General features: G+C 44.0%; 1 protein-coding gene across 2 annotated transcripts; it reads left to right on the forward strand.

Annotated features, from left to right (window-relative positions):
- The first annotated feature begins 10,249 nt into the window (after positions 1-10,249).
- CDK1 (cyclin dependent kinase 1) lies at positions 10,250-25,166 on the forward strand. Of its 2 annotated transcripts, none has more exons than XM_090057356.1 (8): positions 10,250-10,348; positions 10,950-11,006; positions 13,502-13,658; positions 15,397-15,520; positions 17,197-17,367; positions 18,143-18,306; positions 18,440-18,581; positions 24,789-25,166. In XM_090057356.1, exons 2-8 carry the CDS (start codon positions 10,970-10,972, stop codon positions 24,903-24,905), a joined length of 912 nt encoding a protein of 303 aa, XP_089913482.1. In that variant the 5' UTR covers positions 10,250-10,348; positions 10,950-10,969; the 3' UTR covers positions 24,906-25,166. The 2 variants fall into 2 exon arrangements, with proteins under 2 accessions (XP_089913482.1, XP_089913483.1); XM_090057357.1 differs by lacking the exon at positions 10,250-10,348 and adding an exon at positions 10,751-10,773.
- Positions 25,167-26,069: the final 903 nt, after the last annotated feature.

Genomic DNA, 26,069 nt, shown 5'->3' on the forward strand with positions numbered 1-26,069 from the left:
GAATGATGTGGCAAAAGAAGAAGAAAAAATCTGTGCCTAAAAGTTAGAAGAAAAACAGCTGAGTCAGGAACGCAGCGAATCAGACACTGCCCCGGGGGGGACAGCCAGCCAGGAAAGGAATTTAAAGGATGCCGAGTGAGCATTCGGAGTCAGGAGGGAGCAAGGTGAAGGTAGGGAAGATGACAAGAGCCAATGGGAGAAGGAACCGACCCCTGTTCCTTGACTTACCTGGTAAGAACAAGTGAAGAGATAGAGGAGGCTGCTCTGTTGGCGAGTCCAGCCCCTCAGGGTGGAGATAACTGCTTCAGGATCCTAGAGGAGAAAAGAGACACAGATGAGATTACTCCCCAAGGTAAAGGCAGGATTAGAACTAAGAGGTGGCTGTCTTGGGACCCATGCAGGGAAGAATGGGGCAAGCAGCCAACTCAGAGGAAGACCCCTTGGCAAAGGAGTGCATAAGACTGAGATCAGGCCCCCAATACAGTAGGCGAGCAACAACACACCTGGAACATCTGGTGTGGTTAGAGCAGGGTATAGGGATAGTGGAGCCCTGCCAGCCTCCTGAGCCTATAACCAATCCTTTTGCTCCCAAAAGTGTTTTGGCACCTCTCTTTCTAACACCAAGGCATGGCAGATGATTTTTTCAAAGGACAGAACACTATTCCAGCAGACAGACAACTTGGTTCCAGGCAGCATGCCACTGACCTCTTACAAGGAGTCAAAAGTATTGCTCAGGCATGCAGGAATGAAATCAGGAATGCCAAAGTGCAATTGGAGTTGCAGCTAGCAAGAAACGTGAAGTGTAACAAGAAAGGTTTCTACAAGTATGTCAGCAACAAGAGGCAGACCAGGGAAACTGTGGATCCTTTACTGAATGGGTGAGGCAACCTAGTGTTGGAGAATGCAGAAAAAGCTGAAGTACTCAATACCTTTTTTACCTCAGTCTTCACAGGCAAGGTCAGCTCCCAGACCAGAAGCAGGCAATTATTTCTAGTGGAGGGCCGCTTAACAATGTTTGGTGAGCAGTTAAGCCTGCATGGGTAGCCCTGCCCCTCACAGTTTCCCTGCCCCCTGGTCACCATTTTGGGACCAAAAGTCCCATCCCTAATCCCTGACCTTTGCTACCAGGAGTGTTCTCCCACCCTTGACCCCCAGAAATATTCCTGGGTGGGTTGGTTGCTATCTTAGAAAAAAAAACAAATCATACATTAGAACTCAAACACCTACTAGAACATATTTTAATTTTATTACAAAAAATATTTTTGTCATGATTTGTGTTTGTGTATTGTATATAGAGGCAATTGCATAATAACTCAGAATAAATTCTCAGTCTTTTATATATATTGGGGGGGTAGTGAGGTGTGGGGGCATAGGGTATGTTGGGTGGGTATGTGACATTTGTGGGGTGTAGATGTGTGGCTCTGGTCTCCCCTCCAGTCAATGCAGGCAACACTGTGGTATGTAGGTGGGTGGTGTTTGTGGGGTCTAAGGAAAGATGGGAGGGGTGTTGGGACCTCCCCCACATAAGCTCCCCATAGTACAGCAGCAGGCAGGGGTGCTGGTGCCTGGCATTGGCCAGCACTGAACATCACAGCAATGAGTACAGCCTCCACCAGGCAATCTCTATCGCCAGCGCTCCCCAGCACTCATACAGAAGACAAAGAAGCCTCAGGTGCTGGACCTGACTGCCTTCCCCACCCCAACCAGCCCCCATGCCTTGGGCTTCCTTCCTGTGCCACATAAGTGCCAGTCATGCAGATGGCCGGTGGGGCGGGGTGCTTCTCACAGCGATGTGCAGTGCTGGCCAGAGCCAGGCACCAGCACCAAACACAAGTGTCCCCCCTCTCCCACAGCTGCTGCCCCTGCTGCCTGCCAGGGCTGCGCACCATGGGAGGAATGTTGCCACACTGCCTCCCACCCTCCCTCACACCCGCACGCTGCCCAGCCAAGCTCTGCACTGCCACTGCCTGCCCTCTGGGTGCCTGCTCTACACTGAAGCCAGCCCTAGCCCCAAGCTCCACTCTCCCACCCAGTTGCAGCTCCCCCCCCGCTTCCCTACCTGTTGCCGGAGGGAGCAGGATGCGTGGAAACCTGCAGCAGCAGCTCCACATGGCACTAGTGGGGCCAGGTCCTTTCACCCACCCCGCTCCCACCCTCATGGGCAGAAGGGCTAGGTGGGGTACAATTCATTGATGGCCGCTGTGGGCCAGATATGGCCCTTGTGCCGTATTTTGCCCACCCCTGTCCCAGACTATAGCCCCTGGCAGCAGTTTGGGAAAAAAGGTGAGCAGCCAATAGTGTTGAAAGGACAGGTTAGGGACTATTTAGAAATCATGGATGTGTATAAGTCCCTGGCAGAAACAATACACTGAGGATGCTGGCAGATGTGATTGCAGAGCTACTGGCCATTATCTTTGACAGGTTGGGAGTTTGGGAGGTGGAGATTGATAGATGACTGGAAAAGCATACATATAGTGCCCATCTTTAAGAAAGGGAAGAAGAAGGATTCAGTGAACTACAAACTGGTCAGCTTCACTTCAGTCCCTGGGAAGATCGTGGAGCAGGTCCTCAAGGAACCCATTTTTGAGCACTTGGGGAAGAAGAAGATGATTGAGACAGTCAGCATGGATTCACCACAGGTAAATCATGCCAACCTGTTTGCCTTCTATGAGATGACTGGCTCTGTGTATGTGGGAAGAGCAATAGATATGATATACTTTGACTTTAGCAACATTCTCACTAGCAAGCTAAGGAAGTATGGATTGGATGAATGGGCTATAAGTGGCTAGAAAACTGACTGGATCATTAGACTCAAAGGGTAGTCACCAATTACTCAATGTCTAGTTGGCAGTTGGTCTCAAGTGGAGTGCCTCAGGGGGCGATCCTGGGGCCAGTTTTGTTCATATCTTCATCAACAACCTGGAAGATGGGATGTAATGCATCCTCATTAAGTCTGCAGACATTGGTGATGTGTAGGGGGTGCACGTGGGTGCACATGCCTCCTGTGAAATTGGCCACTGCTGCCAGTGATGCCTGCGGGCAGTCACCGCTTCCCTGCCCCCACCCCTCACCACCAGCACTACTGGTGGTGTCTGCAGGCAGTCACCAATCACTGCTGGCCGCCACCAATGCTGCCGGCAGCATCTACAGGTATTTACAGATCGCTGCATGCCACACCCCACCCTCCCTGTGGTGTGGGGGCATAGGATTTAATAGTAGCCTTCAATTACCTGAAGGATAGCTCCAGAGAGGATGGGGCCGAACTTTCCTCAGTAGTGGCAGATGACAGAACAAGGAGCGATGATCAAGTTGCAGCAAGGGAAGTTTAGGTCGGATTTTAGGACAAAACTATTGTGGGAGGATAATAAAGTACTGGAACAGGTTACCCAGAAAGGTTGTGGAATCTCCATCCTTGGAGATTTTTAAGAGCAAGCTAGACAAAGCCAGGTAAATCAGGTCACACCTCTCCTTGCTCTCATGCTGCCATACGCTTAAAAATAGTTTAGTTAAATGACTAATTAAAAGAAGTTTACTTGGACAGCACCTTTTTTTTTTCCCTTGATGTAAATTTGTAAAACACAAACTAAAATTGGGAAGCAACTATATTTTTGTAAGACTGTTTCCTGAAGAAATGGAGGTGAAGTCATGACCATCTTAAAGACTAGGAGTTATGCCAGTAGCTTCAATTGGGCCAAGGGTTTAGCCTACAAGCTGAAGTGGTTTCAGACCACTGGAAAAACAGTAGACCATTTCAATGTTGTTTGCTTATTAGCTAGACCCATATACATGGTTCATCTTTTTATCTTAATTGTATTCATTAACTTTATATTTTTAGTTTGGATGTTTTGATTATTCTGCTAGAGTTCTGCATCCAACCATAACAATTTGCAGCCTAATATGCTGGAACATATTCCCTCTCGTGAAACATTCTTTCTTGTTGAATGAGAGTTTGGGAAGCCAGAACTGAAAGGACAGATTAAAAAATTAAAACTGGGATTGCACACTTCAGTTTTTCACACACCAAGAACATTGCCTGCCTATCTTCACTTGCTAAGGTTCCCTAAATGCCACTCTCCCATTTCCTTCAATTTCATTTACTTCCTGAAATCCTTTTCAGCCCTTCCCTCATGCTCCAGGTGGTATATGTCCCATCTTCACCTTCTCTTTATCTCATATGCTCTGTGTCCCCCATTCTTCTTACCTCATGCCACATATTTTGTGTCCTCCATGTTCTCCCCTTCATGCCATTCAACTGCTCATCCCCCCTTCAAGAGCTCTGTATATGCCCCCATTCCTTGCTTCTCCCATGTCTCTGTGAGCACAGACATTCAGATCCCCTCTCTAACTTATGGTGCTTTACATAAAGTACCCCCACCCCCAAACATACACACCCTTCCCAGGGGTAGGGCTGGGTTAAGGCATTAAAAATTAACCTTAGAGAACACAATTCTAAAGCAGTGTACTTTCATCTGATCCCTCATTTGATAAGAGTTAATTTATCACACAGTTGGCCACTTTAAACTCACTCTGCAGCCATGTACCTGTGTTATGGCACAGCTGTAGAGTGCTTTCAGGGGCCCAATAGAACAAAACTTGTGTAAACACCCTATTCTGCTCTCTACCAGTATTAGGATTCTGCATTGTCTTGCTCTATAACAGTCTCTTTGTTTCCCCCCATTCTCCCTTTCTTCTCCTCTCTTCCTCCATTTGAAACACTCCTTGATATTATAATTAATAGAGCTAATCAAGAGGAATGGCCCAAATTTATCACATTATCAACAAACAAAGGGAGAGAAAAATACCTTCAAAATGAGTGTTAGAGACCACTTTAGTCAGCCAATGACATTATACTATTTATATTTCTAAATGTATTTTTACAATGTGTTATTAACTGCTTTCATTTTTAGATGACTTATCAACACATGGAGTGAAAACCTGGTTCTGTTGAACTCAATGACAAAACTTTAATTGCCTAGAAAGGGTCCAAGATTTCATGCATGAAATATAGACACTAAGCAGAATCACTAAGTAGGCCACTTCCCCTAATAAACGTTTCAATTTTTTGAAATTAGGACACACATGGTTTGCATGTGTGCAACTACCACACTGTGTGCCATTTTCATGCAACACTAAGCAGTGTGGCATATGAACTATTCATAATGCTCACTCTAGCTCAAGCAATTTTAGGTGAGCTATAAAATATTATAATTATGTTTTACAGACACACAATTATGTTAGTTGTTTCTTTTAGCTAGCTTCCATTCTTTTTTCCTTATTATCAAGCACTTTTTCTTCTGGCAAGCTATCAAAATGTTAATATAAGACATGAAACACAATCTGAATTGCCCTGTATAGGCTAAATGGATTAATATAGAGTCCACCTTAACTATACACTAAAGAGATGCCAGAAATGTAGCATTATATTGCTTTCCTAAACATAGCTGTTCTTCCTATTGCATTTTAACTTTGACAAACTAACAAAAGTGTTTTCTTTTAATGAATTTTAAGAAGAGCCAACAAATGTTTTTGTTTCTCTTCTGTTTTGAGTATAATGAACACATAATCTATTTAAAATATCCTAATTAGTATTCACAAATGATTCAAACTTATTTAACCACATCTTTAAGAACAGAATATAGTTTCTCTGTTCTTCACAGAGATGGCATTGCTGAGGAGAATACAAAAAAAATAAAATAAAAGACTATATTGACTCTTGCAGCTGCCTGCTACTTTTAGAAATAAAAGATAGTTCTTTAAAGGATTACACTGAATTCCTACCTATAAATACAACTGTCATAATGTAATTAGGAGGTTGGCATTATTAGTCCAATCCTACATTATTTGTGCTCTGAAATTTTCATTTTTAAACACAAAAAATTATTGTATATATTACTTTTTTTGTTTAAGTTAAGTAGCAATTAATGATTTTTGAACATGCTGTAGTTTGTTTATTCGTTACTTCTCTTTTTTGTTTTTTCCAGACAGGATAGGAATTATGTTCTTCTATCTAAGAAGCTAACAGGAATAGACAGACAAGTGACAGAGGAAGGAAAAGCAGAATGTTAACAGAATAGGAAAGGGTGTCTTGGTAAATTAAGATGATGTCAGTATCTATACTTTTCTGTAAATCAACTATATTCCCTACTGGTAGCATGAACAGGGTGGATTTTCAAAGATTTCTAACACAATAGATACAATAGGGTGACACGCAGCGTTAGCAATGGTTAAGTATGCAAAAAAAAGGTTGAGAATCACTGAGCTCGAGGACTATAAATTCTCAACCCAACATACTTCCAAATAGCACCCCTTCCCCTTTCATCAAGTCTATACAGTGCAATTTAAGTGTGTAGACCAATGGTTCTCAACCTTTTTAGACTCAAGGCAGTCCTCAGAAAATGCCAGCTCTCAGTTTTAGGGGTGTAGGTTGTAGCCAAGTTGGTCTAAGGACATGGGCCAGGGGCGGGCAAAATGTAGCCCGTGGGCCATAGGTGGCCTGCCAGGCCATTGTATCCGGCCCGCAGGGCCCCTAAAAAATTTAGAAAATTAATATGCATCTGTTCCTGGCTGCCTGCCATGCGGCCCTCAATGGCTTGCCAAAACTCACTAAGCAGCCCTCCACCCAAAATAACTGCCCGCCCCTGACATAGACAGACGAGGTTCTCTGGGTGAATCTAATGTCTTTTATTAGATCAACTTACATAGTTGGAAAACAATTTGTAAGCAAGCTTTTGGGTTCAAAAACCCTTTGTCAGTCTAAGGAAGTTTCATCAGTTGGTGTGTGCTCTTCCTGGATGGAATGCAAAGTAAAGAACCCAGAGGCTGGGCTGATATGCATACAAGATAGGCAGTCAGTGAAGGTGTAGATTGAGGAGTCAGTGGGTGACAGACAGGGGATGAATAGCGGAGAAGTACCTGGGGAGTCAGATGTCAGGCAGGTTCTAATGTGTCATAAATCCAATGTTTATATTTAGTCCACGATTTTTAGTAAAAAATCTATAGAATCTCTAAGATCTAACCACCAAATAGTAATAAAAACAGCAGATAAAGGAGGAGCCATAATCATAGTTACTTATTTTAGGTAAGATCTTTTTCTCTTCATGCTGCCTCTTCAAAAGCAAGGTCTATGTTATATTCCTGGGTGTAATATATGCAAGAAAATATGGTAAGTTATTTTTAAGAAGAGAGTTTAAATTATTTTTCCCAAGTCATACACATCAGTAAGTAAAAACTAAGAGTCCTGACTCCTGCTCCGATTCTCCAGCCTTATTCTTTGCCTCCCATTAAGCTGAAACAGGGACTTAATTATTTTAATCTTGGGACAGCCAGACAGCACCTTTTTATCTGATATACATACATAAATCCCAATTCCAGTGCAGTTAAGTGCCCCACTGACCTTTTATAACATGCTAACTTTCAGAAAGTCTCTCAGCAGTATTTTACAGATCAGCACTCTTGAGAACAGAAATAATGAATTTGTTTTGGCTGGTGCTAGTAACTACACCTAAAAGACTTGCTTGACTAAAACAAACAGATGCAGCTACACAGCCAAGATTAATCCAAATATGATTATATTCCCCATGCAAATAGTCTAATGTGTTATTTGAGCAGTAATCAGTTTACTCATGTGTACTGTCTACTTGAATCTGATTTAGCTTTATATTTAAAGAAACAGTGTTTAAGGCCATACGTTAAAGGTTTCTGGTCAGGAACTTTCATACATATGATATTTTCATGTTCTCTTACACTACACTATTCCATTTACACCACTAATAAAGTAGATCAGTGAAGTGAAACTGAGAGACGAACTTTCAACCCTAGAACATGACACTGTTACAGACAGGTTGAAAGACACACAGATCATGGTGCATTGCTTTATATTGGACACTATAGCCAGCACAGAACCTAGAGTTTTACAGGAGTCCATAAGTCACAATTTTTGGAGAATGAGGGCTCAATTCTCCACTTCCCTGCATCTGTTGTAGAAGTTTACACCAGTATGAAATGTGAGTACAAACCACCACCTTTTTCAGTATTGTATTTATACATAAATAAGTAAATGAATAAACAAAAGACCTGTCTACATCATGTCCACAGCACTCCTACAGAAGGTCACTCTTGAACATGGCCTGCTCACCTGCTCTTCCTCATACAGGACAAATCTGGAGCCACTGGGGGACAGCTCTCATGGCCATTCTCAATGCACTAGACAGAGGTCTTGAGAATGAATGTCAGGGTGAGCATTGAGAGGCTTCACTGCCTATGACAGGGTTTGGTGCATACAAATGGGAGTGTGTGGGTGACATATAGATGAGAAGGGTCCTCCCCCTGAAGACATGCTGGAGATATATTCTTTGAAGGTACATTCATAACACTGTCTGAGTAGACAATGAGGCGGGGGGAAGGGCAGGGAAGGGGATGCAGGGCAGGGGGAAAGAGTCCAACCTGCTTCTTCAACTTTATTCATGGTTTGCCACCTTTCATGATTTTATCTTCTTGCATGATATTTAGTGTTTTCCTTTGAGTCCCTGCTCCTTACTCCAGGTTATTATAAGAAAATCTTATTACACAACTCTTATTACTTGAGGGTATCTGACATCCTGGATCTTCTGAATGTTTGAGATGGTCAATAGTGCTACCACAGTAGCCAAAATAATAAATTCTTGTTTCAGATCTAGTAAGATGCCTCTCTCTTATTTGATTTTGTATGACCTATCCTGCAATGAAAAAGAGGGCCCTTCAGAATCAAAGCCAGCTAGCCTGAGATCTGACAGAGTTTTATAGAATCATACAAAAATAGAGCTAGAAGGGACCTCAGGAGGGTCCTGGTCCAGACCTATGCTCAAGGCAGGCTCATATCTGTATAAGCCATTTCATCCAAGTGTCTGTCTAGCCTTATCTTGAGAACTTCTAAGGATGGAGATTTCGCAGCCTCTCAGTAAATTTGTTCCAGTGTTTAATAACTTTCATAATTAGGGTAGTAGCCAAGGCAGGATTTGAGGATAATTTTAAATCACTTGTATACTTTCCTGCAATCTCACCCCATCTTTACTAGAAACCATAAGGGCCAGTCTACAGTCAAAACTAGCTAGAGTACAACTGTGCTCCTGGCACTCCCCCCTACACTGGTACTGCAGCAGGAGATGACTGCCCAGAGAACCCCATCTCATTGCTTGTAGTGTCTGGGTACCACTTCTAAATAAACAAAAAAAGCGAGGGTCAGTAGTTCTTCAAATAGGTGCACAGACAGCACCTTAAAGAAAAACCTAAGGCTTGGGACACCACATGCCTGCTTATACACATGCTCCAATGTGTTCTAATTAGATGCATTCTAATTAATTGATTAATCTAATCTGTTGGAGAGTTCCAATTAGAATGCTCTAGCATGCCTCATTGTCATGTGTATTTCAGCATCCCACGTTTCAAAATGCAGCAGGGGTGCTTTAAGTAAAGCTTGATCAATTAAGTTTTAGTTTAAGCACCCCTATGGCCATTTTGAAACATGGGATGCAGAATACATGCAGCATTTTAATTACAGAAACTGTCCAGGAGCCACTCTAATTATAACACCCCTCCTTCCCCCATGCACCTGTATTGATTTTATTTCCAGCTGTCCCAGATGTCCATGGCAATGCCAACCAAGGCTCTCAGTTTTCCCAGCTTTGTCCACCAAGCTTAAGTGGCCTCAAGGAAGGCAGGGATGTGGGAGGCCAGCAGGTACTTTCCAGATCCCAGCATCCTTCAAAAGGATGACAACATTATTAGGTTTTTATAAGGACAAAGGATTCCTGCTTGAGGGGGTCAGACAGTGCAGGAGAAGGTGGGGAGTATGTCTAGCATCTACAAATTTTATTCCTTTACTCCATTTCTACACAACCTAGGACATGAAGTTGCTTGACCACCCTCATGAGCAACAACAAATCTGAGTTGGGCTGACAATACCTCCTCAAAATACTCAGGAAAACCCATTCATGCCTGAAAGGAAAATGCTTTAAAGGCTCTTCCCCTGAGGTAGCCCGAAGAAGGGAGGCTTAATGAAGGCTGAAAAACCTAGGAAGGTTGGCTTGATTTATCCTCCTGCCCACGCCACGTTCCCAAGGCGAGAAACAGTAGAACACCGGATAAAACATTCCCGGTTGCCGCGCCCGACTGCGCATCTCTGGAGCGGCCGCCTTTCCGCTTAGCTTTGGCGCCGGCCCGGAGCCGCGCGCTGATTGGCCGCTTTGAATACCTCGGCGCGACTCTATTGGCTGGGCTGGGACAGTGCCGCGCGGTTAGTTCGAATCAGCCCTGCACAGGCGTGCGCCGCCTCTGGATTTTGTGCAGCGGCGGTCGCGGGGCAGCCGCTCAGGTACGGTCCCGGGGGGGGCATCGAGGGGCAGTGGCTGCCTCCAGCCCTGACACGGACCCACTGGGCCGGGGAGGGCTGGGGGTAGTGTCTCGGGCTCGGCCGCGACCTTTTCCGCTGCCTGGTCTTTGACGATCCGGGGAAGCGGCTTCCCCCCTCGCCCGGCCTCAGCAAAGCTAGGCCGGGCGTCCCGTGCGCGGCCTGCGAACACCCCCGCCCCGGGGCCAAGACCCGGGGGTGGTACAGCTAGACTCAGCCCCTCAGCCGCCAGCGGCAGGGTAGCTGCAGGATGCCCCTGAGAAACTACCGGGTGGGTGAGGAAACAGCCTCAATCGTGACCCCGCATGGCCGCAGGCAGCTTCCCTGCAGGCCTAGAGCAGTTTGTGGCTGGCTGGAAGCCTGGATGGGCACCTTCTGCCTTGGCCGGGGTGAGCAATGGGAATAGTTTCCTCTTGTGCGGGACTGGGTCCTAGCTGATAGTGGACACAACCCTTTCAGTCCCGCTTGGAACCCGCCGAACCCAACTAGTGCTTAACTTAATCCCGGGGGCCTGGAGACCTGCCCCCAGCTCTCTGGCTTCTTCCTAATTATTTCTTCTTTTAAGGCTGGTCACATTAAGAAGCAATGGACAACTACACAAAAATAGAGAAGATTGGTGAAGGTGGGTAACACGGGATGCATGATCTTTATGTTGTGTATTTGGATGTGAACTTTTTCAACCCCAAAGGAAGTTTGTTTGGCAGTAGCTGCTGCTATGTCCTAATGCAATTACTAATTGAGTATGTCTGTCTAGTCCTGTGAATATGTTTTCAAAATAGCTCTTGATTTGGTGGCATTAGGAGCCACGTGAAAATGTAAAGGGCAGTGGCTCTCACCCTTTTTAGATTCAAAGCACACCTCAGAAAATGCCAGTTCTTGGTTTTCACCTGTTTCATGATTATAGAAAAATAATAGAGCAGTTCTGCTGTAAGGATGTTTTTGACACCATGGATTTTTATTTGAAATCTCAGTTTATCTTGTGAATCATGTGTACATGTTATGCAGCAGGAACCAGTAACAGGATGTCATGGCCCATCTAAATACGGTGACATTCTGATTGGAAATCACTGATATAGCATAGCGAGCAGCTTCCTTCACGTCGATGGTCACTGGTACATGTGTATATAACCCTTTACTAGCACTTAGGAGGGAAAGAAGAGGAAAGATAGATCTGCTTTTGTACAAGAAGCAGTTGGAAACCATGGTTTTGTCCTATAGATTGTGCTGTAAAAGCAGTTGTGACATCCTTTCTGAATTTTTATTTGAGGGCTAAAGTGCAAGAATAAAGGAGTGATATTGTAAGCCATTCCATCACTGATCCCAAGTTTCTTGAAACTGCATAAACATGTAATAGTAACTGTAAATGAGTTTTATCCTAGTTAAGGAACTCTTACTTTTGTTGCATATCAAGAATAAAGAGAGTTAAAAGTTGGGAACAAAACACTTCAATAAATAGTACTAGGGAAACCATACTTTTTGGCAGGATTCCTTAACTCAGAACTTCCATTTTACTTCATGCCTCTAAGCATGCAGCAGGGGACTGCATGCTTAGGGGCAACCAACACGGGTTTATCAGTGGCAGGTCCTGTCAGACCAACCTGGTGGCCTTTTATGATCAGATCACCAGACCATTAGATGCAGGGGTAGCAGTGGATATAGTCTTTCTGGACTTCTGGAAGGCTTTTGACACTATCTCTCACCCCGTTATTAAGAAACTGGGGGGCTGTGGTATAGACACCCACACAGTCAAATGGGTTGCCAACTGGCTGGAGGGCCGCACCCAGAAGATGGTAGTGGATGGGTCCTTCTCAGCCTGGAAGGACGTGGGCAGTGGGGTTCTGCAGGGCTCTGTCCTCGGGCCCGCACTGTTCAACTTCTTCATCAGTGATTTGGATGAGGGGATAAAAAGCACCCTGTTCAAATTTGCTGATGACACTAAGATGTGGGGGGACATGGGCACACTAGAAGGATGCAACAGGCTACAATCAGACCTAGACAGGTTACAAGGGTGGGTGGACGAGACTAGGATGGGTTTCAACACAGACAAGTGCAAGGTGATGCACCTCGGGAGGAAGAACTGGCACCATGCCTACAGGTTAGGGAACTCCCCTCTTGTCAGCACGGAGGCAGAAAAGGATCTTGGGGTCATCATTGACTCCAAGATGAACATGGGCCGGCAGTGTGGGGAGGCAGTTAGGAAGGCCAACCGAACCTTGTCATGCATCCACAGATGCATCTTGAGCAGGTCCAAAGAGGTGATCCTCCCCCTCTATGCAGCACTGGTCAGGCTGCAGTTGGTGTACTGCGTCCAGTTCTGGGTGCCACTACTTCAAGAGGGATGTGGACAGCATGGAGAGGGTCCAGAGGAGGGCCACTTGTATGATCAGGGGACAACAGGGCAGGCCCTATGAGGAGAGGCTATGGGACCTGAACCTGTTCAGTCTCCAAAAGAGAAGGCTGAGGGGGGATCTTGTGGCCTGTTATAAACTAGTCAGGGGGGATCAGCAGGCACTGGGGGAGTCACTGTTCCCCCGAGCACTGCCAGGAGTGACCAGGAATAACAGTCACAAGCTGGCAGAGGGTAGGTTCAGGTTAGATATCAGGAGGCGCTACTTCACGGTCAGGGCGGCTAGGGTCTGGAACCAGCTTCCAAGAGAGGTGGTGCAGGCTTCTACCCTGGGGGTTTTTAAGAGGAGGTTAGATGAACATCTTGCTGGGGTTGTTTGACCCCAGTACTCTTTCCTGCCATGGCAGGGGGTCGGACTAGATGATCTGCTCAGGTCCCTTCCGACCCTAGAAACTATGAAACTATAATTGAAGAAAGCTGTCCCGAGCAAAAGTCCAGCAATAATGACTTAAAATAAAACTAGCATCTGCAATATTCTGATCTGCTCTGTGGCTTGAGTTACAGAGGTAATCCTAAAATTTGTATTTGTTTTTGCCCTAGTGTTTACCAGTGCATATAGCTTGGAGTCAGGAAAAAAATATTTGGATTGTAATCTCTGGTTCTGTAGAGAATCACCACAATGCAACAGCCTTATTTCACTTGAAATTATGGTGACCTTGTTTTTTACCTAAATCTTCACAAAGCTGTTTTTTGTGTCACATTTTTGTCAGGTACCTATGGTGTTGTATATAAAGGCCGACATAAAGCCACAGGCCAGGTGGTTGCCATGAAGAAAATTCGACTAGAAAGTGAGGAGGAAGGTGTTCCCAGTACAGCAATCCGAGAAATTTCCTTATTAAAAGAGCTACATCATCCCAACATAGTCTGGTATGGTATGCATGCAGTATTCTGGCATTTTGCTTTCTGTTGAAGAGTTTGCACGCTCCCATCAATATCTATTCCAGTTACTAAGCACTATGGTGAAGTGAGTGGGTTTTACCTTTGCTTCAGATTAGTTGTCATGAGGTTCAGGTTCCTAAATTTACAGATCATGCCTTTCTCTGCACATCCTTTTCTTACTCTTTCTCCTTAGTCCCACTCCCTTCTACCTACCAGCTAGGAGATCATAGATCTTTCACTTGTCACTCTGGAATCTGTACAGCAGCTTACAGTGAGAAAAATATTAGATATGACTTGATAAAGGACGCAGCTGGTGCTGTTCTTCAATCAGCCACATAATCTTCACTGAAAGATTTAGACCACCTTATCTGATCTTAGTGACCAACAATAAGGATGTAATTGAGTCTTAACTTTTGAAAGAAGTTGCTTTGTTTCAACAGCAGACATTTATTAAAATGTAGTTTAAAGTTTGTTGTGACCCTTGTATAGCTGGTACAAATTAAAGAGCTGTGATTTCAAGATATTTGCTGCTGGACAATGGTGAATTTGTAGAATTGCTTGAACCTAGAATATATATATATATATATATATATATATATATATACAGTCAAATGTTCACTTAGTCCCTCATACAGTACTCTGGTTTTTAGAACTGTTTCAGTCTAAGTGGATTTTTAGTGAGGAGAAAGGCTGACCTAGTTGAAATTGAAGGTGGGCATGGCTTGCAATTATGAACCACTTTTTAATAGGTGGAAAAAACAAGAATTGTACAAATCCTGTCTTTAGCTCTGTGTGGGCTTCCAGTTTAATGGAGAGATCTGCTATCTGTGTATAAGCAGTGGGCTCCTTAAACACTTTTCTAATGCCTATGAAAGAACTGTCTTCAGTGGAAGTCCAAGAGTCATGTTAAATAAATACTATCTTATTTTCTCATCTTTTTTTAAAGAAAGCACTGCCTTTATTTGCATGTGTTTTATTTCTCAGCTTCCCAGTTTTTTGTGGTTTATCAAGATCAGTATTTCTTCTAGCTTAGGGGTACCTATACATGTTTGGGAGTGGGGGGAGGCACAAACTGCTCTAATTAAAATGCTGCAGCATCTTGTGTATTCAGTATCCTATGTTTCAAAATGGCTGTGGGGGCACTTGAAAGTGCCTCCAATCCCATGTTGAAGTACAGGATGCTGAATACATGAGACACTGCAGCATGCTGGAGCATTATAATTAGACTCAATTAATTGAATCTGCTCCAGTGCATTCTAATCAATGTGTCAGAGCAGGTATACATGCACCCTAGGACAGTGGTTCCCAACCTTTTAGACTGCGGATCAGAAGTGACCACAGACTGAAGAAACTGCGGACTGGCAGGTATACTGAGTATAAAAAAGGGTTGGCTGCTGGTCTGCAGTATGCCGGTCACTTCTGGACTTCCAGTCCGGCAGCCAACCCTTCACAGCCCTGGGGTTTGGAACCTCTGCCCTAGGAGATGTAGGTTGTTTCATGTGGGCCTAGCATTGTGAAATTCATTAAACATTCCATATATATTCTATATTAGACACTATTGCAGACAAACTGGATAAGTTTAATTAACTCAGGGCTTAGAAGTGTTTATCATTTCCCCCTCTTGGAGCAGTAATATCCATTTGCACCTACATTAAGTGAGAGGACGTTTAAGTTGGGTTAATGTATTTTGTTGTTCACTTGTTTCAACATAAATACTTCATTTTAGTCTTCAGGATGTGCTTATGCAAGATTCAAGACTGTACCTCATCTTTGAATTCCTTTCTATGGATCTCAAGAAATATTTGGATTCTATTCCAACTGGCCAGTATCTGGATCCCATGCTTGTAAAGGTAAAAATGGCGGTATCTTTTCTTTTGCCACTAGAAAGGGGTAGCGGGGTGGTGGAATGAATATTGGGGTAGAAGTTTCTAACATGAGAGCAATGCTTTTGAACTTTAAATCTGACTGTCTTTGTCATCAAATTCCTCTTTAAAATATTTAGCTTTTCATAAAAGCTGAAGATTTAAAGATGAATTTCAAAACAACACAAAATGAGACTTCTCATTGGGATAACTGCCTACATTTTTTTTTGCATTCATAAATTCAGTCATGTTATCATTTAAGTGAACTAAAGTCAGATTAGTACTACTATAAGTATACCACTTCTATGGTATGTCCATTTTAGGGCTAAATGGAAGAATCAGAAAATTAGGCTTGGAAGGGACCTCAGGAGGTCATTTAGGTCAACCACCTGCTCAAAGCAGGACCATCCCTAACTACAGCATTCCAGCCAGGGCTTTGTTGAGCTGGGCCATAGAAACCTCCAAGGATGCAGATTCCACCACTTCTCTAGGTAATCTTTTAGTGTTTTACCCTTCTCCTAGTGAGAGAGTGCTGCAACTTGAGATCATTGCTCCTTGTTCTGTCATCTGCCACCACAGAGACTAGTTCAACTCCATCCTCTTTGGAAACCCACTTTAGAGAATTAAAGGCTGCTGTCAAATCCCCTCTCAATCTTCTTTTCCAGACTAAATAAGCCCAGTTCCCTCAGCCTCTCCTCAGAAGCCATGCGCCTCAGCCATTTTCTTTGTCCTCCACTGAACGCTCTCCAATTTGTCTGCATCTGTTCTGTAGTGATGGGCCCAAAACTGGACACAGTACTCCAGATGTGGTCTCACCAGTGCTGAACAGAGGGGAATAATCACTTACCTTGACCTGCTGGCAACACATGTACCAATCCAGCCCAGTACACCATTAGCCTTCTTGGCAACAATGGCACACTGCTAGCTCATCTTCACTTTATTGTCCACTGTAACCCACGGGTCCTTTTCCACAGAGCCACTGCTTAGCTAGTTGGTCCCAAACGTTTAACAGTGCATGGGATTAAGACTTTGTACTTGTCCTTGTTGAACCTCATGAAATTTCTTTTGGCTTAATACTCCTGTTTTCTAGGTCATTCTGAATCCTAGCCCTACCCTCCAGCCTATCTACTACTCCCCCTAGCTTGGTGTCATCCGTGAACTTGTTGAGGGTGCATTCCATCCCGTCTTCCTGATCAGAGGTTCCCAACCACTGGGCTGCAAAGGGTTGGCTGCCGGGTCATAGCACAAACTCTGTTTTAGATCCCCATCAGTCCGCCCAGGCAAGCGGCTTTTGCTGCCAGCAGTGATGTGCGAGGTTAAAGCTGGGGGGCAGGGCTGCCCTGCATGGGGAGGCAGTCGGCTCCGTGCTCCCTGTCCCTGTTTCTGTGCCAGTCCACAGGTTGGGAACCCCCGTTCTCGATCATTAATGAAGATATTGAATAAAACCAGCCCTAGGACCAACCCCTAGGGAACTCCATTTGATACTAGCTGTTAGCTAGACATTGAGTCATTGATCACTACTCATTGATCCAGCCAGCTTTGTATCCACCTTATAATCCATTCATCCAACCCATACTTCCAAGACAATAGTGCCTTGCAATAAAGAACACTAGCTTGCAGTAAAGGTCGTTCTATTTTTTTTATTTTTTTTACTTCTCCTGTAGAGTTACTTGTACCAAATCTTGCAAGGCATTGTATTTTGTCACTCGAGGAGGGTTCTACACAGGGACTTAAAGCCTCAGAACTTGTTAATAGATGACAAAGGAGTGATTAAACTGGCAGACTTTGGATTGGCCCGAGCCTTTGGAATTCCTGTCCGGGTCTACACACATGAAGTAAGTGAATTTGAGTGTTCTTTTCATGAATGGCACAACTCTTTCTAGTAACTAACTTTTAATCAGTCTTCTTCATGAATAAATTAGTGTCAACTAAGAACTGCTGCCATCCTTTATCTAAAAATGCAGCCCTTACTGAATTGAACTAGTGCTGGGACAACTTTAAAATTTTAATTTTATGTATTTGACAGCTCTGTATTGAGCAATTACGTAGTTATAGAATTTCTTTTTCGTTCAGGTAGGTCCTTTTCCTAAATAAAGGAAAGTAATTACACATAATGGTTTTCGGGGATGGATCTTGGGAACAGGTGGCACTTCTAAATTACCTAGATTTCAAGTTGAATGTAACATTACTTTGAGATATTCTAAACATAATACCATATACAATTCCCATTGACATCCATGATGGAATTTCATTTCATGACAGTAAATAGAGAGAACATCTATTTTGCCAGGAAATAATACTTCAGCTTGTTTGCATGTTTTGGTTAGAAGCTAAAACATTTCTTGTCCTCTTGGGAATTAACATAATTATTTCAAATAGCGTTGTTCCAGATAAGTTACAACTAGATTTATTCAACTTATCTGTAAGTAAATTTAAAACTAGAAATGTTACCCATTAAAACATATAGCAACAATCACTATTTCAATTGAGGAATTAATCCAGTATGGAAGAAAATTAGAGCACATGCCTGAAAAGCCACATGTCTTATACAGCCATCTAGAGGATTTAATGCAACTGTAGTTTGCTAATAACAATTTACTTGCGCAATAGGTTGTGACACTGTGGTACAGATCTCCAGAGGTGTTGCTAGGATCTGCTCGTTACTCTACGCCTGTAGATATATGGAGTATAGGCACAATATTTGCTGAGCTGGCGACTAAAAAACCACTCTTCCATGGGGACTCTGAAATTGATCAGCTCTTCAGAATCTTCAGGTATTTGCAACTAAGTTCTTGCTTGTTAATGCACAGTAACTCAGAATGAAGAAATACCCTGAAATCAAAAAATGTAACATTGTATTGCAGGGCTTTTAAATACAATATATCAGGTCTGTTTATTCTTTTGTAGAGCTTTAGGGACTCCCAACAACGAGGTGTGGCCGGAAGTGGAATCCTTGCAGGATTATAAGAACACATTTCCCAAGTGGAAACCTGGCAGTCTGGCATCTCATGTGAAAAACTTAGATGAAGATGGATTAGACTTACTTTCTGTGAGTGACCTTTTTTCCTTCTATGTGACTGTAGAAAGTCAAATGTAGCAGGCTTCTGAAATAACAAACACTCCAAAAAAATCAAGCTTTAGCCTATTGCCTTTACAGTTATATCTATAGTTTCATAGAATAGTTTCATAGTAAGGGGTCAGAAGGGACCTGAATAGATCATCTAGTCTAACCCCCCGCCACTGGTTGGAGCACATGCTTGGATCACATGACCCCAGACAGGTGTTCATCCAATCTCTTTTTGAATTTACCCAAGGTAGGAGCGAGGACCACTTCCTTAGGAAGTTGGTTCCAGATCCTAGCTACCCTGACAGTGTCTCCTAATTTCTAACCTGAGCCTATTCTCCAGCAGCTTCTAGCCATTGTTCCTCATCACCCCAGGTGCTGCTGGGGGGAATAGGATCCTTCCTATTTGCTGCTGATCTCCCCTAATGAGTTTGTAGGCAGCCACCAAATCCCCCCTCAGACTCTGCTTGCTGAGGCTGAACAGGTTCAGGTCCTTCAGCCTCTCCTCATAGGGCCTGCCCTGTTGCCCTTGAACCAGGTGGGTGGTCCTCCTCTGAACCCTCAAGACAGGCCACATCCTTCTTAAAGTGCGGTGCCCACAACTGGATGCAGTACTCCAATTGAGGCCGGACCAATGTCATGTAAAGGGGGAGTATCACCTCTCTGGACTGGCTTGAGATGCATCTTTGCACGACAAAGTGCGGTTGGCTTTGCTGGCTGCGGTCTGGCATTGGCAGCTTGTGTTCATCTTGGAGTCAATAATGACTCCAAGATCCCTTTCTGCCTCTGTGCTCACAGAGCAAACTAACATAAAGTGTCATGATAGCAGGCCCGTGGCTTTTTGGAGGCTGTACCCAGCCTGCATCTTTCAGTCGTTTAGTTTCCTTGACAGATAGCAAATTTGCAATTTAAAGTAATGGACTGGGATTGGGAATCTAAAACAAAACAAAATATTCCATTATACCACGGTGCAAGTCCCTGGTATGCCCACGCCTTGAATACTGTGTGGAGTCCTGGTCTCCTCCACTTCAAAAAGGATCTAGTAGAACTAAAAAAGTATGGAGACGGGCAACAAAGATAATAAGGGGTGTAAGACAGGCTTCTGTATGTGAGAATTTGAGAAAACTCAGATTCCTCACTATTGCTAGTTAGCAGCTTTTTTCTGCTTCTGTGATAGGAGCCCAGCACATGCAAATTAAGAGTTTTACATTTCAAAGGCACTCTCTAGGACTTATACAAGGGCTGTTCAACTGTTGGCCTGCAAGGCCCATTTTTGAGTATGTTGAACTCCTAGCACAGAAGCAGAAGAAAGCTGCTAATTCAGAATGCAATATCTCAAATGAACCTAAAAAAGTTGTATGAACTTAAAATGACTTGTACTGCATGCATGCATACACAATCTGCTTGTAAAAGGTTGCATGTGTCTGCCTTTAAGCTTACCTCAGATGGCAAAAGCACAGGACCTTTTTTACATGGGATTAAATGGTACTGCTTACTGTACATAATCCTTGTCCAAAATGAAGCTTTTCACCACTATCATACCCTCACCGTAAATTTTAAAAGGTGTGGTTTGAAGCTATAGTCCTAACTACGTAAAAAAATTGAATAATTTACCCAATATAAATGGTTTGCCCAAATAGTATTAACCATTTACCATTCCTGTGTTACCTATAGGTAAAGCGAATACTTATTCTGTCATGCATATTCTACTGGTCTCAGTTCAGCTGTTAATATTAGCTGTAGACTCAACCTATCTCATTTGGTGGGTATGCCTTTGTTACTGCAAATGTCCAGGGGATTATATTAAAGGTACAAAGTCTACCTAATTGAGAACTTAACAGTGCATTGCTTATTTCAGAGATGAATCAACAGTGTAATTGACTAATTTTTGCAGGGTTTTTGGCACTCAGAACTATTGAGTATAACTGTCTAACAAAATAAAGACCATTAAGCAAGGTTTTGAAGGCAAAACTTTTTTATTCCCCTGACCATATGCAACTTTACCAACAGAAATAAAAAGATTATGCTAATGTATGAAGTACTGTATTTCACAGTGTATAAGTTGAGGTGTGAAGCCTGATTTTTAACTCTTAAAATTCAACCTTGACTTATTCACCATATCACTGTCCTCTGTGAGCAGCGTTGGGCTCGGTGCTTGGCTGGCATGATCCAGGCAGCACTGCTCACAGAGGACAAAAATGGGGCTGGGCTTGGGGATGGGGCCATGCCAGCTGAGCACTGAGTCTGGCTTTGTCCCCACCCCTTGCGAGTGGTGCTGGGCTCAGCGCTCAGCTCACGCCTGGGCCACACCAGCCAAGTGCTGAGCCCACGTTGCTCACGGCATCAGGCTGTGTTGCTGAGCACCGAGCAGCAGACAGGGCCAGGTGAGTGTTTGGGCTTGGCAGTGCCACTTGGAGCTGACAGGGCCAGGCTTGGTGTTTGGCTGATGCAGCCCCATCCCTTGTGAGCCCAGCACCACTCGCTGGGGCTGGGGCTGTGCCAGCTGAGCACTGAGCCTGGCACTGCTTGCAGGGGATGGGGATGGACTTGGTGCTCAGCTGGGGATGCACTACTCGCAGGGGATGGGGCCAGGTTTGGCTGGTGTGGCCCAGGCAGCGCTGCTTGCAGGGAATGGGGCTGTGCCAGCCAAGCACTGAGCCTGGCCCCAACTTCTACATTGTGCCTATGAAAATCCTAACTTCTCGCATCAGAAAACCAGGGAGTAGTAGATATGCTGGCGGGTAAGGCTAGGATTGAGAGTGACCTCGACAAATTGGAGGATTGGGCCAAAAGAAATCTCATGAGGTTCAATGAGGACAAGGGCAAAATCCTGCACTTAGGACAGAACAGTCCCATGCACCAGTACAGGCTGGAGGCTGACTGGCTGCACAGTAGCTCTGCAGAAAAGGACCTGTGGGTTACAGTGGATAATAAGCTAAATATGAGTCAGTGGTGTGCCCTAGTTACTGAGAAAACTAATGGCATACTGAGATGCATTGCCAGTAGGTGTGTTGCCAGTAGGTATTCCCCTCTGTTCAGCACTGGTGAGGCCACATCTGGAGTACTGTATTCAGTTTTGGGCCCCCTACTACAGAAAGGATGTGGACAAATTGGAGAGACTCCAGTGGAGGGCAGCAAAAATGGTGAGGGGACTGGGGGGAACTGGGCTTATATGGTCTATAGAAGAGGAGACTGAGAGGAGATTTAATAGCAGCCTTGAACTACATGAAGGAGGTTCGAAAGAGGATGCAGCTAGACTGTTCTCAGTGGGGGCAGATGGCAGAACAAGGAGCAACAGTCTCAAGTTGCAGCAAGGGAAGTTTAGGTTAGATATTAGGACGAATTTTCTTGCTAGGAGGATAGTGAAACACTGGAACAGGTTACCCAGAGAGGTGGTAGAATCTCCATCCTTGGGGGTTTTCAAAACCTGGCTAGACAAAGCTTTGGCTGGGATGATCTGGTTGGGGTGGTTCTGCAGGGATTGGACTAGATGACCTCCTGAGGTCCCTTCCAACCCTAACTTTCTATGATTCTATGGTTGACCGATACACCGTGAAATATGATAACTAAAACATTTAGGAATCTAATCAAAAAGCTGTTTTTGATCAAGTTAACCATATCAAAGGGTTAAGTGAAATTAATTTGTTTTCAAAGCAGACATGACCTCATATTGGTAAGAACAAGGCAACAGCATAGATTAATGGCTCTCAACCACGGTACAAGAGTGCAGGGCTGTAGCTTGTGCCAACCCCCTCATTTACCCAGTGCTCCTCCAGGAAACAGGCATGTGGGACAGTTCTGCCCACATGCCTCTTTCTGGGAGGAGTGTAGAGGGAGTGGCCAGATTAGGAAAAGCCACAGCTGGAGCCAGCCCTGTCTGCCCTAATGCAGGAGGAGTGTGTGGCCATGTCATGTCCCTGCCTGGGTTGTCCGTGCAGCAGGCACGTGAGGTCATCTTACCTGGAGGTGGTAACCTGGTCGAGAATCACTGAAGTAAGCTGAGGCAACACCAGCAGTAGTTCCCAAATGGGGGGTGCTGCTAAATTCAAACAAGTGGTAGAGGAGTGCTGTGATTCTGAAAAGATTACGAACCACTGGGATAGACCTGTAAAAGCTTCCTAGAAGTTTTAACCCTTTAACATTTGGTTCATTTATCACTCTTCCTGAAGGCATTGCTCTTGGTCCACAAGTGAGCTACTGTGAATGAAGGAGTTTAATGGGCATTTAAACTAAAAGATGTATGCATATCTCTGGGAAGTGAATCTAGCAAAACAAGGAGGAAAGAACTGTTTTCTATAAAGGCTTTTTTTAGTCATAAGATTGACATTTATGGACTAAAATTAAGCTTAACTAATCGATGTTTACAGCTTCTGTGGGTTTCCAGGGATGTGCAACTATATCAGGTTTGAGACATCACAAGACCTCAGTTGTTTAATTTCAGATCTCAAATTCAACTGTCTGCCTAGATGTGCAATAAGCTTCCATCTTGTAGGCAAGCGTGGCAAAATACCTGGTAGGGCAAGCTTCCTCCTTTTCTGGTTCCTCACCTGTACAACTCTGACTGCATTTTTATGAATTTTTGCACTTTTAGGCATTCCTGTACTGCCTGATGGGAGCATACTGGGCTTACTCTGTACAATTAATTTTTCCAGAACTTATTAGTTTTGTCTGACCCAGAAAGCCTTTTGGGTTTTTTTTCATTTTTTTGGTCACTACAATATTTCCTTTTCTTACACCCAGGGAGACCAGTAAGATGCTTAGTTTACCGTCTGTGCTGAAACCTTTCACTCTCTTACTAGTGCAAAACATGCTTCATGCCTTTTCTCCCTCTCCTTCCCCCTCTCGCCCCCCCAGTGTTAAGATTTTAAAACAGCAACACACTTTTAACCACTTTGTATCTTACCTACTTGCATACCTTTGCCTAAATTGGATTTTGAATTTAAATAGTTGTTCTTATGTGTATTGGGGATGGCATTTGACTGCAGCTGGTTATGACAAACTTGTCAATTTAGCATCCATTTAAGAACAAAGCTAAAAACAATGGACCACTTAGCTGGACCACATTTTCTGATAGGCTTTATAACAGGGGTGTCAAACATGCAAGCAGCATGCACCAGCTGTAACTTGTGGGGTTGGACCAGCAGCATACACCACATAGGCTGATCAGTGGGGCACTGCATGGAACGCATGCTGTGTGCAGTGTGTACAGCTGTTCCAGCCACTGGCAGTACACACAGGTCCTGGGATTTTCTCTGCATGCAGACCCAGCATGGGATACATGCTCCCACAGCCACAGCATATGGGCTTCATGTGGCATCTTGGACCTGTTCTGCCTGCAGTGCCAGGTCCGGTCCACATGTTACAGGCCGTATGCACCTTGTGCCAGCCCCTGTGGCTGGTACAGGTTGCATACAGACTACAGATTAGACACAGCACCTGGAATGGTGCTCCAGCCTCAAAACTGGCTCAGGGACCTGGCTGAGTTTGACACCCCTGCTTTATAATCTATTGCAGTGTGACTCTGCCATTTGCAATGATAGCACTAAAGCAAAGGCTTCCACTTGGTGTCTAGAGCTGTTTAAAAGTGATGACATTTAAAGACGTGTGTCATAATCACCCTGCACTAGATCCTACCCACAGGAGTTCCTCCCAGGCTGGATTCATGGAACTAACAGCAGCTACGGTGGGGCTGTGTTCAGGAGCCAACACGGGGCCATGGGCAAGTGGCTGTGTAGGTATGGGGGCCTGTCACTTTTAGCCATATCCATTGGGATCCAGGGATCCCAAATTCTGTAGCAAGCAGAACTTCCAATAGCTTTTCAGACTATTGGTGGGCTGGATAAAACTGCTCCAGGGGGTATATGTTTGACATCCTTGATTTTAAAACACCTAACAACCGCACAGTTGGTATGCTGAGCATAGTGACTTGTTACTAAATAGGGGTGAAAACAATGCATTTATATCAACTCTTGAAGTGTTAAAAGGCTGCCCTTCTCTTGAGTTTTTCTCAGTATCAATGTTTTAAGCTGAAGCTTGGTAGTCAAATAAAGAAGACATGGAACAGAAGAACATGAAACACAGCTTTTCTGTTAAAGTGTTGGCAGTTGAATCCCTGTACCAGTTGTAACAAGTAACTTTAAGTTCAGTTACAGGCCATAAGTAGCTAACCTGTTTTATTATTTTTCTTCCTAGAAAATGTTGATTTATGATCCTGCAAAAAGAATTTCTGGCAAAATAGCCTTGAATCATCCATATTTTGATGACTTGGACAAATCCAATCTTCCAGCCAGTCAGATTAAGAAATTCTAGATCTTCATTGGACTAAAAATCAACCAGAGTCATATGACTGAAAAAAATTGTGATATTTTTACTATTAAGTCTGTCAAATATGTTTTGTACGTGTCTGTCACCTATCTACTCTAAAACTTGCCACTGTACTTAGCGTCCTGGTTTAAATGTTATCTTCATGTAAATATTAACCTATAATTAGTGCTGAATTTAATACAATGCAAATATTGATGCTATTAATGCAGTCCAGTGTTTCTATAAATAAAGCTTTAAATCCAGTAATGGAATGATGGATTCTTCTTGAACTGCAGGATATCTGAAAATCTGAAGTTACAAGCCAGGGCTGTCCCACTGACAGCCTCCAGGCTCCCACCCAGCTACTGCTGCCCTTCTCCTTCTGGTGGCTGCAACAGAAGCTGGGCTTTCAGGACTCCACCCTTCTCTGGGTTCTGCATGCCATCACCCCCAGGGACAGGACAGGTGGGTCAACCTATGCCTCCGAGTGCCCATGTGGTATAAGAGCCTGCAGCTGGGCAGTTGAAAGTGAGGGATGGTGCTGCTCATGGTGCAACAGAGGAAGGGGAAGGTGGAACAATGAGCACCTGCATGAGTGGTATGCAGCCCGGGGCCTGCAGCCTCCCTTCCCCCAACATGCAGTCCCCAGCAGTTTAGACATTGGACCACCTCTGCTATAAACTGAGGTATGATTGACTAGTATAAGGTAACAACATGCTCTTTATACTGCATAAGCTTCCTGGACATAATTTTGAGGATGTCAACCTGCAGTATGCACTTTAAAATCTGTGTAGTATATTCTAAATGTATTGTGCAGGATGAATGTAGAACAGGTTTTGAAGGGTTATTAACACTTCTCATTTCACCCTTCAGCTGTGTCATTGTCATTGTAGGCCCACAGATTCCATTGCTTCACTGACTAATAACTATAACAACACTATTCCACACCTGCTTAAAGTATTCATTATCAGTGTGGAGCAGCTTCTGACGAGGAGCACTTAATTCTAATCAGGAACATAATGCTGCATATAAATGTCAAAACCAAACATTTCTAACCCATAAAAATCTGCATTGTTCTCTCAGTCTCCTTTGTCCTACTGACTGGCACCTTTAGAAATACCTTGAGTTCTTGTCATGTTCTGAAATATTTTAGCTAAGCAAATCATTGAG

The sequence above is a fragment of the Crocodylus siamensis genome, chromosome 7 (assembly GCF_052110815.1).
Source record: "Crocodylus siamensis isolate JL-2025a chromosome 7, ASM5211081v1, whole genome shotgun sequence".
NCBI classification, from domain to species: Eukaryota; Metazoa; Chordata; order Crocodylia; family Crocodylidae; genus Crocodylus; species Crocodylus siamensis.